The 13224-nt window shown below is 40.0% G+C and overlaps 1 protein-coding gene across 6 annotated transcripts in view; it reads right to left on the reverse strand.

The window, feature by feature from the left end:
• Positions 1-13224, reverse strand: part of GRAMD2B (GRAM domain containing 2B) — a 132350-nt gene that overhangs the window by 10270 nt on the left and 108856 nt on the right. For all 6 annotated transcript variants that reach the window (XM_058440554.1, XM_032156546.2, XM_032156547.2 and 3 more), the window contains 6 exons: positions 11815-11881; positions 10764-10867; positions 6302-6397; positions 3563-3634; positions 3383-3463; positions 555-666 (listed from right to left, as the gene is read on the reverse strand). In XM_058440554.1, the coding sequence (XP_058296537.1) occupies positions 555-666; positions 3383-3463; positions 3563-3634; positions 6302-6397; positions 10764-10867; positions 11815-11881 (532 nt within the window). The remainder of the gene's footprint in view (positions 1-554; positions 667-3382; positions 3464-3562; positions 3635-6301; positions 6398-10763; positions 10868-11814; positions 11882-13224) is intronic.

Raw genomic sequence — 13224 nt, forward strand, 5'->3', positions numbered from 1 at the left:
TGTAATCCCAGCACTTTGGGAGGCTGAGGTGGGTGGATCATGAGGTCAGGAGTTCGAGACCAGCCTGACCAACATGGTGAAACCCCGTCTCTACTAAAAATACAAAAATTAGCCGGGCTTGGTGGCGTATGCCTGTAATCCCAGCTACTCAGGAGGCTGAGGCAGGAGAATTGCTTGAACCCGGGGCGTGGAGGTTGCAGGAGCCGAGATCGCGCCATTGCACTCCAGCCTCAAAAAAAAAAAAAAAAAAACACACACAAAAAAACAAAAACAAAATTTTATGTTTTTTCTCTCTACCACCCCAATATTAAGTCTATTTAAGAGACCTCTGTTAAATGTGCATAAAAGGAAATGAATTTTTACCACATGGGCAATTCTTTTCCCTCGAACTCTCAAGGCATTCTTTCTCCAGATTCCATTCCTGATTTTTAACTAGGAAGACAATGTGGGGTTTTTTCTTTCTTTTATTTTCTCTTTTTTTTTTTTTTAAGCGGTGGGGTGAGGATGTTTTGAGGGGAATTAAATTTTAGTCAAAATACAACAATTTCCCAAACCTCGAGAGTTCTCAGATTCAGGAGTTTGAGAACCAGAACTGCTGTATCCTTCCAAGTCTTGCCTTCTTTGTTGAACCACTCCATCCAGATCTGAGAATTCATCATTGAAATCCTGAAAGGAAACAGTGAAATGAAGACAGGCTGATATTCCCTTAGTAAACAGGCAGGGCTTTGTAACTCCCAGCCCTTTCACCTAGGCCTGACCTATAAAACAGAATAGAAGGAAGGATTACTCCATACAACTGGGATTTTCCCAACAGATGACTGAGTATCTGGTTACTGAAACGGATTTTTCAGGCAGTTAAAATTCTGTCAACAAACACTGGCCAACTTGTTTGAAACAACAAATGTCTAGAAAAACACCCGGAATGCCGATAATTGAGAAGCTTCCAGTGTGAAGCTGAAGAGGTTTCATTAGCACTTTGTAATGAGAAAACCTGATTACTACAGACATATATAAGAGAAAAAAATAGAAAGCTTTAAATCCAAGTTCAAATACGTAGACAGAAAGATATTACTAAATCATAGTTTTTTTAAAAAAGTATTGGAAACAGAAAAGGAAAAATGGCTTTAGCCAATTAGACCCTGAAAGTAAAGTTTAAGCTTTTTTTCTGCCCTCAACTAAATCAAAACAGGGCTAGTGATAGTACATTTAAATTTTAGAAAGATGATGGAGGAGTAGGGTAAAAAGCACAGACGTTCTACTTTGTATTCTATTGGTTCCCCAAAGTGCTTAAGAACTGAAGAGACAAATGGTGTCATTAAAATGTCCTGGCAGAGGTACAATTAGGCTGAGCTTTTAACAATTTAGTCAGCTGCCAAATGAAGAAGAGACTCATCTTGTAAGCAAATTACCAACCTTTCACCTTGAACTAGCTGTCTTTTGTTCATCTCAACACTCATTTCGATTTCATACAAGGATTTATAGGAGAAGGAAAATTGAAAATTTCTTCAATTTAATGATTTCTTGAATGCCTATCTTGTATCAGGCAGTATGCAAAGCTCCTTACGTACATGATTGCATTTAATCTTCACAGCCACATCATGAAGCTGGTATTTTAATGGATGAAGAAACTGAGTCAAAGCAGTTAAAGAGCTTGCCTGATGATACAACATAGCTGGGTGGAGCCCAGATTTAAAACCAGGTTTCTTGGATTCCAAATCATATGTGTTACATTATATTCTGTACTGCTTCCCACTGCTGTTTTTCAAGGTATATTTTTAAGAAATTGAGATAAAATTCAGGTAACATAAAATCCACCATTTAAAAGTGTACAATTCAGAGGTGTTTAGAATATTCACAATGTTGTACAGCCATGGCTACAATCTTGTTCTGGAATATTTCCATCACCCCCCAAAGAAAGCCCATACCCATTAGCAGTCACTCTCAATTTCTCCCTCACCCCATTCTCTGGCAACCACTAGTTTCCTTTCTGTGCCTATGGATTTGCCTGTTCAAGATATTTCATATAAAGGGAATCATACAGTAGGTAGCCTTTTGAGTCTGGCTTCTTTCACTTAGCATACTGCTTTCAAGGTCCGTCTATATTGCTATATTGTGGCAGGTATCAGTACTTCATTTCCTTTTTTTTTTTTTTGAAATGGAGTCTCATTGCACCGTCCCCCAGGCTGGAGTACAATGGCGTGATCTCGGCTCACTGCAACCTCCGCCTCCCAGGTTCAAGCAAGTCTCCTGCCTCAGCCTCCTGAGTAGCTGGGATTACAGGCATGCACCACCAGGCCCAGCTAATTTTTTGTATTTTTTAGTAGAGACAGGGTTTCAATATGTTGGCCAGGCTGGTCTCGAACTCCTGACCTCGTGATCCGCCCGCCTCGGCCTCCCAAAGTGCTGGGATTACAGGTGTGAGCCACCATGCCTGGCCCTTAATTTGCTTTTCATGGTTGAATAATATCCCATTGTATAGGTATACCACATTTAAAAAAATCCATTAATCAGTTGATGGACATTAGGGTTTTCCCCACCTTTTGGCTATTATGAATAATGCTGTTAACATTCTTGTACAAGTGTTTGTGTGAACACGCTTTCAATCCCATTACTTTTAACTATTCTCAAAAAAAGATTTGTGGGAGATGTTGAAACCATGGGCTCATATTGCTTCACTAATGTTGAATATTTATAATCATTTGTATGATATGGTTGGAACTCTCTTGGGAAAACATTATAACCATCATGGGTACAAATCTTACACAAACAGAGGGAGCTACTTCCCACTGGAGACTTACTCTACAGTTTACAAAGTGTAAGGGAATGAATCAATCTTTACCTGTCACTTGGGCGTTATAGGTTTCTTTTCTTTTCTTTTTCTTTTCTTTTTTTTTTTTAACAGTTAATTCTGAGCATATTCGTTTCTCTTCTAAGTTGTGAAGTCTCTGAAGGCATGAATTAGTTTTAATTTTTCCTGGTATCCTACAGTGTGCATTAGCATGGTGCCTTGAACACAGAAGACATTTAAGGATTTGTGGGATAACTCAGTCCTACCTCAAATAGATTTGTGAATCCCTCTAAGCTAATACTGACAAGCAAACAGAGCAAGATTTTATGAATGCATTCACTGACCAGCAACTCACCAAGATAGTCTACTAGGTATTTCTTTCTTTTTGCAGGACAACTCTTCAATTACTTGGAAAAAGTTTATGGCTACTATGGTTTCCTCTTCTTCAAGGCAGATATGCGCTGTTTCTTCAACTGTACCTCAAATATTTTGGTCCTAAGCTCTTCCCACACCCTGGTCATGGTGTAAGCACAAGTGTAATTGTGGGACATATTCCCTTTCTTTTGCATTTAGATAGTTATGTAGGCAACTTACCAGAGGCAGAGATGAAGGGCGGTCTGCTCGGAAACTGTTTTCAGCAGAAGATGGATTGGGACTGTTACCAACACTTGTATTCTGAAATTATTGGAACAAAACGAAAAACCAGATTAACTATGAAACCGTAAGAAATACAGAAGAGAGACAGTAATTGAGGCTCAGGGACATCATACTCACTTCTAAGTGTCCACACACAGATTTTAGTAGTTTGTAAGTTGAATCTCTGGAGAGTAAGGAGACAAATATGTACTGAAAAACAAAACAGGATAATTATGAATAGATATTGCCTGATGAGACGTGAGAGTTGAGAGCTCAGAAAAGTATCTGTATACAGCTTTTTCATTTTCAAACAACATGGACCTCTCTTTGATCTATATTCTCATTCCTCTCACTCAAATATTCCATTTTTATTCCATTCCTGTAATAAAGCAAACATTCTCCCATAAAAGCAACACAATCTTCAAACCCAATTTAACAGTAATAAATACATGTAGGGCAAAATGAAGGCTCCAAAAGCCTGTCATTGGTGCCTCAAACAAGTCCAGAGAAGAAAAGGCCTGGATATTAAGAAAAGGCTGGTGACATTCACTAAATCCCCTTTAAAATCTCTCTCCCTCTGTTTTTGTTTTTATGGGTATTTAACAATTCCCGAGGGTCTGCCTTCTCTGCTCTGACCTAGATTTCCACTGAAAACTTCCCACTGGCTCTAACAGGCTAGCTTTCTTTCATGCCACTTCCAGATTCTTCCTTGTACAAATATGGAGATTTTCTAGTGGAGACTTATAAGTGAGCCATGGGAAAGGGGTAAAACCAAAGCTAGACAAATCATGTGAAGACAAATGACACGAGGAAAAATGATTTTACCATAAACAATATGTTCAGAAAATATAAAAATCTACTTTTTTTCATCTGTTTTTGCCGTAGAATGTTTTCAGACCTCCTTTCCATGGGTTTGTGATTATCCTTCTCATTCACCAATGAGGGAACTTGCATTATTTCCAAGCAAGTACTATATTTCAAAGTAATTAATATTGTGGGTTCTGGCATCAGGCAGATCCAGTTGCAAATTCTGGCTCTTACACTTACTAAGTGGGTGACATTGGGAAAATTCCTTAACCCCTCTAACTTTCAGTTTTCTTAATAACAGTTATCCATTACAGGGTGGTAGGAAGAAAATATAAGAAAAGCATTAGTGTATGGCCTGACAAGGAGGAAATACTGATGCTTGTTGGCTATTAGTATTTTTGAAAAATCCCCAAATAGATATTAACATATTTTCTAGCTTATCAGAATGGTCTCTTTTATCTTTCCTTCCTTCTTCTTCTCTCTGCAAGTTTTCTAGTATGGTTAGAAAGGAAATCTATAGCAAGTCACGGTGGTTCATGCCTGTAATCCCAGCACTTTGGGAGGCTGAGGCGAGAGGATCACTTGAGCCCAGGAATTTGAGACCAGCCCTTGGCCCCATCTCTATTAAAAAAAGAAAAAATAAAAAAGGAAAAAGGAGAAATGAAATCTATAGAATGTAGAGTTTATGCTTTCATAGAAATAATTTGTAAAAGATTAAAAAAAATTCATGTGAAAAGTAACCAGACCACTCCACTCCCTCTTTCTTGCCAAGCTGAAATAAACACCACTTTAATGTAAATTTTTCTGATTGCGCATGTCTGGGGTAGCTCAATAGTCAATTCAGTTCTGTAATTTCTGTATAGAAGGTAGTTTAGGCAACCTGTTAGTAAAGCAGGTCTAAAAACTGATCCTGTACCTGCAGTTGCAGAGCAGGTGCAAGTTTTATTTATTTGGAATGGCTCTAGGGAGGTATTGATTGAGGTTATGGGGAGGCTGGCCACCCCCACACCAGGAACTCCTCACTATCAACCTGCCCGCCTCACCCTGTCAGTAAGGTGGTGGTTTTGTTGTTCTTGTTCTTTACATATATTTATTACTTTTTTGAGACAGGGTTTTGCTCTGTCACCCAGGCTGGAGTGCAGTGGTGCTTGATCTCAGCTCACTGCAACCTCTGTCTCCCAGGGTCAAGCAATCCTCCCACCTCAGCCTCCCCAGTAGCTGAGACCACAGGTGTGTGCCACCACACCCGGCTAATTTTTGTATTTTTTGAAGACAGAGGGTTTTGCCATGTTGCACAGGTTAGTCTTGAACTCCTGGACTCAAGCGATCCGCCCATTTGGGCCTCCCAAAGTGCTGGTATTACAGGTGTGAGCCCCCATGCCTGGCCTTGTCCTTTTTCTTTTTCTTTGAGACAGGGTCTTGCTCTGTTGCCCAGGCTGGAGTGCAGTGGCACAACCATGGCTCACTGCAGCCTTTACCTCCTGGGCTCAAGTGATCCTCCTACCTCAGCCTCCCAAGTAGCTGGGATCACAGGCACACACCATCACACCTGGCTAATTTTTATATTTTTTGTAGAGATGGGGTTTCACCATGTTGCCCAGGCTCGTTCCCAACTCCTGGGCTCAAGCAATTCTGCCACCTCAGCCCTAAGCTCCCCAAAGTGCTGGATGAAAGGCTTGGCCTCCTTTTTTTTTTTTTTCTTTAAGACTATTAAAGGAACTGAGTGTATCAGTTTAGCCTGATCTAGCAGATGTTAGCCTGACCTAGCAGAAGTTTAGAAAGAATTTTATTTTTTTGACCTTGGTCAGGCAAGTATAATTAAGTCAGCAGGAAATTCAAAATTGGCAACACTTCTATAAGAATAAATCACCTTGTGAGGGGAAACAGTACTACATGAATGTCTACAGGCTATAATTTTTAAAATTAGTCTTATGGAATTTTCCTGATTCACCACAGGAGATGATGATATTTATGGTTTGGAGTCTTGGTCCTTGGCAAGAGGCCCCTCAGGCAGCGGACCCCAGAGCAGGAGGACAAAGCAAAGGTGCCCTCGCTCTGCTGCATACTCACCCTGTCTGTGACTGTTGCTATGATCAGGGCGTTTGGCACTAGAAGAGCAGTTTTGGTTTTCTTTATTAGGGTTACCGAGAAAGCTGGAATAGAAATCTGAAACAGAATCAGCGAGTTAATGCCAGTTCAGACTTGACAGAACAGCACTTCAAATCTTCACATTAAAGGAAAAAAAAAAGGTAAACAGAAATCAAAACCAGCAGCAAGCTCTCCAGCCTCCATGAAGAAAAGCCAGTCTTACAGAGTGGCAGGAATGTATCACTGAGCTCCTCAAAGTGGGACTTACTAAGCCAGTGGATAAATCTGAATCATCAATTGGACTGAAGATCTTGGTGGGAAACCTTTATCTTCAGACATGGAAATAGAATGCAAAATGTATATTCATTTTAAAGATAAGCCCAAGGCTCTAAAGAAATTTCAAGCTTGTGGTCATCCACTTTGGGCTAACTTCCACATGCCCCACTCTCCTCTGTCTCTAGGTGCATGTTGGGGGGAAAACGTCAAAAAGCACTGGTATGATAGGACCATCACTGGATAGAAAATCTGGGACCTGAATTCTTGGCTCAGTTCTGTTACTACAGGTTGAGCATCCTTAATCTGAAAATCATAAATGCAAACTATTCCAAAATCTAAAAGTTTTTGAATGCTGATATTAATGGCCAAAGAAAATGCTCATTGGAGCATTTCAGATTTTGGATTTTTAGACTAGGAATGCTCAGCCAGTTATATGTTGGCAGATATTGCAAAAATCTGAAATCCAAAACACTTCTGGTCCCAAGCATTTTGGATAGGGGATACTCAACCTGTATCTACATGACCTACTCCCCCTTGTAAGCTATCCGTTCTAGGCCTCAGTTTTTTGATTTATAAATTGGAGATAGCCTCGTCTGCTTCCTAGGATTTTCTGTGGATTAAGTGAGATAATATATGCAAAATGGCCAGTGATGAATAAAAACTTCATTCACTTCCTCACTTGTTTCATGAAATCAGGATGGGTGATATAAAAGAACTCTAAATACTTTTCTGGTTCAACAAAGAATAACAACAACAGTAACTATAGAAGCTACCATTATTGATACCTATTTACCAGATAAAATTTAATTTAATTATGATTCTATATTGTCAATATTATAAGAAAGAACTTTATTTAGAGAGGTGCATGTCATATATAAGAAGTTACAGAGATGGAATTCAAGCCAATCTGATTCCAAATGTGGGTTCTTTTCAATGCAATGTGCTATAAGAATGTATCAAATGGCACAAAGAACAGAAGTTCATGATAATTTATGTCATACCTCTCCAACCAAGTTTGATCTCAAAGGAAAATGGATCACATCACTTCAATCCCTGAAAATAGAGTCACACACAGCCATGGTAAAATGATCTGACTCCCTCCTTCCCTAGGAACTCACACTCACTTGAACATCTACTTCTTGAAAATGCCTCACATGTTCTCAAAGAGATGGGCTTTATGTAACTACTGCCAACTTGAAGGAAGCAAATGAGCTTTTTTTTTTTTTTTTTTTTGAGACGGAGTTTTGCTATTGTTGCCCAGGCTGGAGTGCAGTGCTGCAATCTCGGCTCACGGCAACCTCCCTCTCCCAGTTTCAAGTGATTCTCCTGCCTCAGCCTCCTGAGTAGCTGGGATTACAGGCATGTGCCACCACACCCAGTTAATTTTTTTTTTTTTTTTTTTGAGATGGAGTTTTGTTCTTGTTGCCCAGGCTGGAGTGCAGTGGTGCGATCTCGGCTCACGGCAACCTCCACCTCCCGGGTTCAAGCGATTCTCCTGTCTCAGCCTCCCGAGTAGCTGGGGTTACAGGCATGCACCACCATGCCTGGCTGATTTTGTATTTTTAGTAGAGACGGGGTTTCTCTATGTTGGTCAGGCTGGTCTCAAACTCCTGACATCAGGTGATCCGCCCGCCTCGGCCTCCCAAAGTGCTGGTATCACAGGTGGGAACCACCGCGTCCGGCCACATCCAGCTAATTTTGTATTTTTAGTAGAGACGAGATTTCTCCACATTGGTCAGGCTGGTCTCGAACTCCCAATCTCAGGTGATCCGCCTCCCTTGGCTGCCCAAAGTGCTGGGATTACAGGCATGAGCCACCGTGCCTGGCCACAAAATGAGCTTTTAATTTTGAATATTTGCATTCACATCTGGGTTTATGAGATGGGCTTATTTATTGCCCTCAATGATCTAGGCAGGAAGACTATGGGAGAACAAGGGGCGAACCCAATCAAGACATTTTCTAAAAACTGTTTGCCAAAGAACCCCACTCACAACATTTTTCAAAGGCAGGAGGCAACTCAGAACTTATAAGTTGGGATAAATGTGGAAAAAAAGATTTGAGATCTACTTAGATGATTTTTAAAAAATGAGTCTAATTTTGTTTCTGAGCAGCAATACAAACATGCAGTGACAAAGGGCTAGAAATTTAGATTTTTCATAATCTAAGGCATGGAACAACCTTAAGAAGGAGTTTTCAAGCAATTGCTTCATAAGTATAAAATTACAACCAGATAACATTTGTAAAATAAAGCTTAAATCACTTTTCAGTTTGAGCTTAGACAGAATGTGATACATGCATGTTAATTTTACTAGCATCTGAAAATACCAACAGGCTGACTAAAAAGGTCTGGAATAAATTAAGGCTACACTTTATTACTATTTTTCCAGGGTAAATGATAATATTTTTCCAGGGTAATGGTAACATTTTTCCAGGGTAAACTGCTTTAGAAGGGGAACTTGATTAGAAAGTTCCCATTGTAGAGCAGTTGTTTGGGTGCCTTTAGCTCATATTGGACCATGTTGGACTGAGGTCCATTGGCAGTGAGGAAATTCTGCAACATCTCTGAAGCCCAAATCTCCTCTGACACCATCCTTAGAAGGGATGGAACATATAAGTCACTATCATGGTTCTTATTCCCACGCCCTGCTAATTTTCAGTCTCCTGCCTCTGTAGGTTACACATTGTAAAAGCAATCTCAGTATATCCATGTCTTCAAAAAACCAGGGTCATTCCTTCTAACTTCTTTTTATCAGTTCTTAGGTAGAAGTAGAACTTTAGAACCATTGCTAGAATCATGTTAGCTTGAAAGTGCACTGACTGCCTTTGTGAATCCCCCAATCCCTTAACAAAGACTAATACTTTGTTCATTAGTGTCTTCAGTCCCTGCTGCTCTGCTCAGGGATGTTGGCTGTCTATGAATTGCTGAGAACTATATCACATTGATCAGTACTACCCAATCCCCCTCCCCATTCCATGAACAAGACCTTTAATCCAGAAATGTAGAAATATATGAAATACTGCTTCATATTGCTTTGTATTATACTGATTCAGATAATACTGTCAATCAAATAATGCTTAGCTAAACATAGCTGTATATGATAAAAAATCAATATGAAAAGAATATGTTTTACCTAAAGAATAGTATGCTAGTCTGTAGCTCCAACACTAACAAAAGAAAATATTCCTGTTAGATTTGTTAAGTGGTCTTTATGCAATTGCCAGTGGTTTGAGAGAGAATATTTAAATAAGGCACATCTACTACTGAAAAAGAAGTTTTAATCAGCGACTTCATGAGTATGAAAGTTGCTTCTTCATAATCATGAATCAGAATGACTGAAAACTCATTGAGGTCATGCAAACCTGAGAAGGTGTTTCTCTGGTGTTATCCTGGAGGCCTGAATGAACTGTGATGTGACATCATAGCTCAAAGGTAAAAAAATGTCAGTGGGATAGAATTATCTTTTCCTTGATAGGCCACAGTCCCACGGTCCCCAGTTTACAGGGCAGTGCCAATTCCTTTAGGCTGTTCTCCTTAATGCCTCAGGATGTCATGTGTCTCTGCTCCCCCAAACCTATATTTAATAATAATGAAAAGATGTAATATCAGAGTACACTTGGGATTGAGGGTGTCTGACTTACCCAGGCTAGGTCTTAACTGCTCCACTTCCTGCTCATTTTGTGCTGGTGAGGGTACAAAGGGAGTGCTAATAAGTAGCTTATTTATAGGCCTGCTGTCCTAGACATCACTGGTAACTGGTATAAATATGGTATAAAAACTGATGTTTCTTAAAAGAAATGATTTTGGTTTAAATGTATGTCTTTGAAAATCATCACACACTCTCCATATAAACAACTTTGAGTGCTCTCTGGTGACATCTGAGTAAAAAGGATTTAGGGTGTGGTTATGGGTGAGGTACATGTGTATATGTGAGGTATATGTGTATAAACAAATGAGTGAGAAAATAATGTTTAGGGAAAAAGGGAAGTTAGTGTCCTCTGGAGGCATTTAGAACACATAGTATTTGGAATTACAACAAAAGAAACTTGGCATAAAAGAATAACCATGATACAAATGTCTATAAATATAGCTAAATTTAAGATGATTAATATTTACCATATATGGTAAAGTATAGGGTTAGTGTTTTTTTTTTTTTTAAATTATACCAACCTTTGTGTCTTTTCCAAAGACCTTGGAATGAAAACAAATCCAGTTTTCTGATACAAAGAGCTTTCCTTGGTATAGTATTTCTTTCTGTAGAGCACAGGTAAAGCCTGGGAAAATATACACAGGTACAGCACCATTTAGAATTTCCATTTAAAATAAAAACTGTGTATATATTTTGCTGACTCAAGGATGAGCAGAGATAATATATTCATACTCAAAAATTTTATTGCCTCTTCTGTCATCTTTACGGAAAGAAAGCTGTGGCGACCAGTTTGTTTTTAAATTCAAAGTCTTACCAACTTCAGTACAAATATCAGAATGAAAAGGCAAATCTACCATTGTACCTGAGAGACCAAGAATGGGGTTTTACAAGTCTCCTCTATTTAGGCTGGTGTGTCACCCATGTGCTGATATTAGTACACCTGTTCCCCTTTTCCCCAGTCTTTACAGTAATGACTTTTCGAAACAGATGGCCTCACTAGGGGAAGAGCACATAACGCATACCTCCTGTTTGAAGGTCATGGCAGGAACCCAGCATCCTGCCTCAACTTTCGCACATCAAGAGAGGCTAGAATGGAACTTTGGGCCTCTTGATGAACCACTGCAGAGCCTAGTAGGCGTGCTTAACTAGCATGCTGGGCAAGATATTTAGGTGACCATCACACCCTTCACAGTGGCATCACATGTCTGTCCATGTCTAAGGATGTGAGTTTTCTTTTAGCCTTCTCCTAGTGGCCTCCCTTGCCCCAGGCTTGTTATCCTAAATCTTAAAGCAATGTAACCATGTGCATTTCAGCAGTAAATAAAGAAGGGAAGGGTATCATGGAACCATCTTGGGTGACTCCATACCCCATGGAGAACTGTTTCTTTTTCTCCTCTGTGATCTTTTCACGCTGCCTGGTGAAAGCTGACTGAAGCTGGTGTTATGTTATGACTTTCAGAAACCTGATACCCTTGGTGACTCAGTCCACAGACTATGCCCTCTTTCTTCCCCAAAACTAGTGATCAACTTTTCAAATACGTAGCTTAAAAAGTCAAACAGGTCAGAACTTACTTTGCTTCAGTGGTTCCTCCGTTGGGACACTAAGAAACAACTTGTGAAAGTGCATATTGGCCTTGTACTACAATGAGAACAAAATACAAGCATCACCACTCTCACTTTCTTGCGAAACATCACAAATTCAACTTCAACAACAAATTTTCCCTCCCTTAATAGTATCTTTAGGAATTCCTTCTCACTGATCTTACAGTCTCTGACACAAGCCTTCAGTAAAACACAGTGAAAGTCTGGGTACACAGTTTCATTTTCTAACAAGTTTAATGCTTTGCTGGTTGGATATAATGATGCAGCTGCTGGTCATCCTACTGCCGAGGTAACAAGGCTGGACAAGGATGTCCCTGATAAGAAATGGGATGAAATTCTAAGGAATCTCATTAGGGAAGGTACTGGATCCCAGGTACTAAAGGTACCAGTGAGTACTCTCAGAAGAGTACAGTGGTTCAAAGCTTTGTAGTCAGGTAAACCTGAGCTGAAGTCTTGGCTGTAGTGGCTCTAGCTCTTGGTGTGTGACCATGGCTTAGTCACTTAATCTCCCTGGGCCTTGGTTTCCTCTTCTGTACCAGAGGGCAAAAACGGTACCTGCCTCAAGGGATGCCATAAGGCTTAAATGGGATAATACACGTAAAGGACCTATAGTCTAAGGCAACATATGGCCAATCTTCCTACTGTATTATCGTGAAGGCATTTCCTTAGCCAGTGACAGGAGTAGGATGCAGTAGTAGGCTACTGTCGAGACAAGTAGGATTTCATACAAAGACTTCACTATCCAGGACAGCAGAAGGCCCAAGACTATGAAAGCTGTAACTCACTTCATCTTCAAGGGATCTGTTTTCACAACTGTGACAATAACAATGGATAGCCAGCAATTTACAGCTTGTAAAACACTTTCACCTGCATCATATAGCTATTAAGCGGTGGAACTGTTAGCTGGATGTGGTGGCATGTGCTTGTAGTCCTAGCTACTCGGGAGGCTGAGGCAGGAGGATCCCTTGAGCCCAGGAGTTCAAGCCTGCAGTGAGCTATGGGGTAGAAATCTATCCTCCTTCCACAGGATGAATCTGCCTCATAGGATGCTTCTGAAGAAAAATTCTTATAAGGAGAATGGGTAGGAGGCCCTGGATGGCTTATCATCCAAACCAAGAGTGGTCTCAATGGCAAAACTGGCCCTGTTTTGCCATAAAGAACTACAGACCAGGTCATCAAGATGATAGATGGTCCCTGCAAGTCAACTATTTTATAGATAAACACCTTATAGAAAGGTACCTTGATTAAAGCTAGGTGTTCTATGGCTTCACTGAGCTTTTGTTTTCAATGGCTACAGTGAGCAGTGGTTGCACGCTTGATTTAAAATATGCTAGGCCATAAACTTCAAAAATGTCAACGTAATAAACGGCAAAAAAGGTA

This window comes from Hylobates moloch, unplaced genomic scaffold (assembly GCF_009828535.3).
Source record: "Hylobates moloch isolate HMO894 unplaced genomic scaffold, HMol_V3 SCAFFOLD_6, whole genome shotgun sequence".
NCBI classification, from domain to species: domain Eukaryota; kingdom Metazoa; phylum Chordata; class Mammalia; order Primates; family Hylobatidae; genus Hylobates; species Hylobates moloch.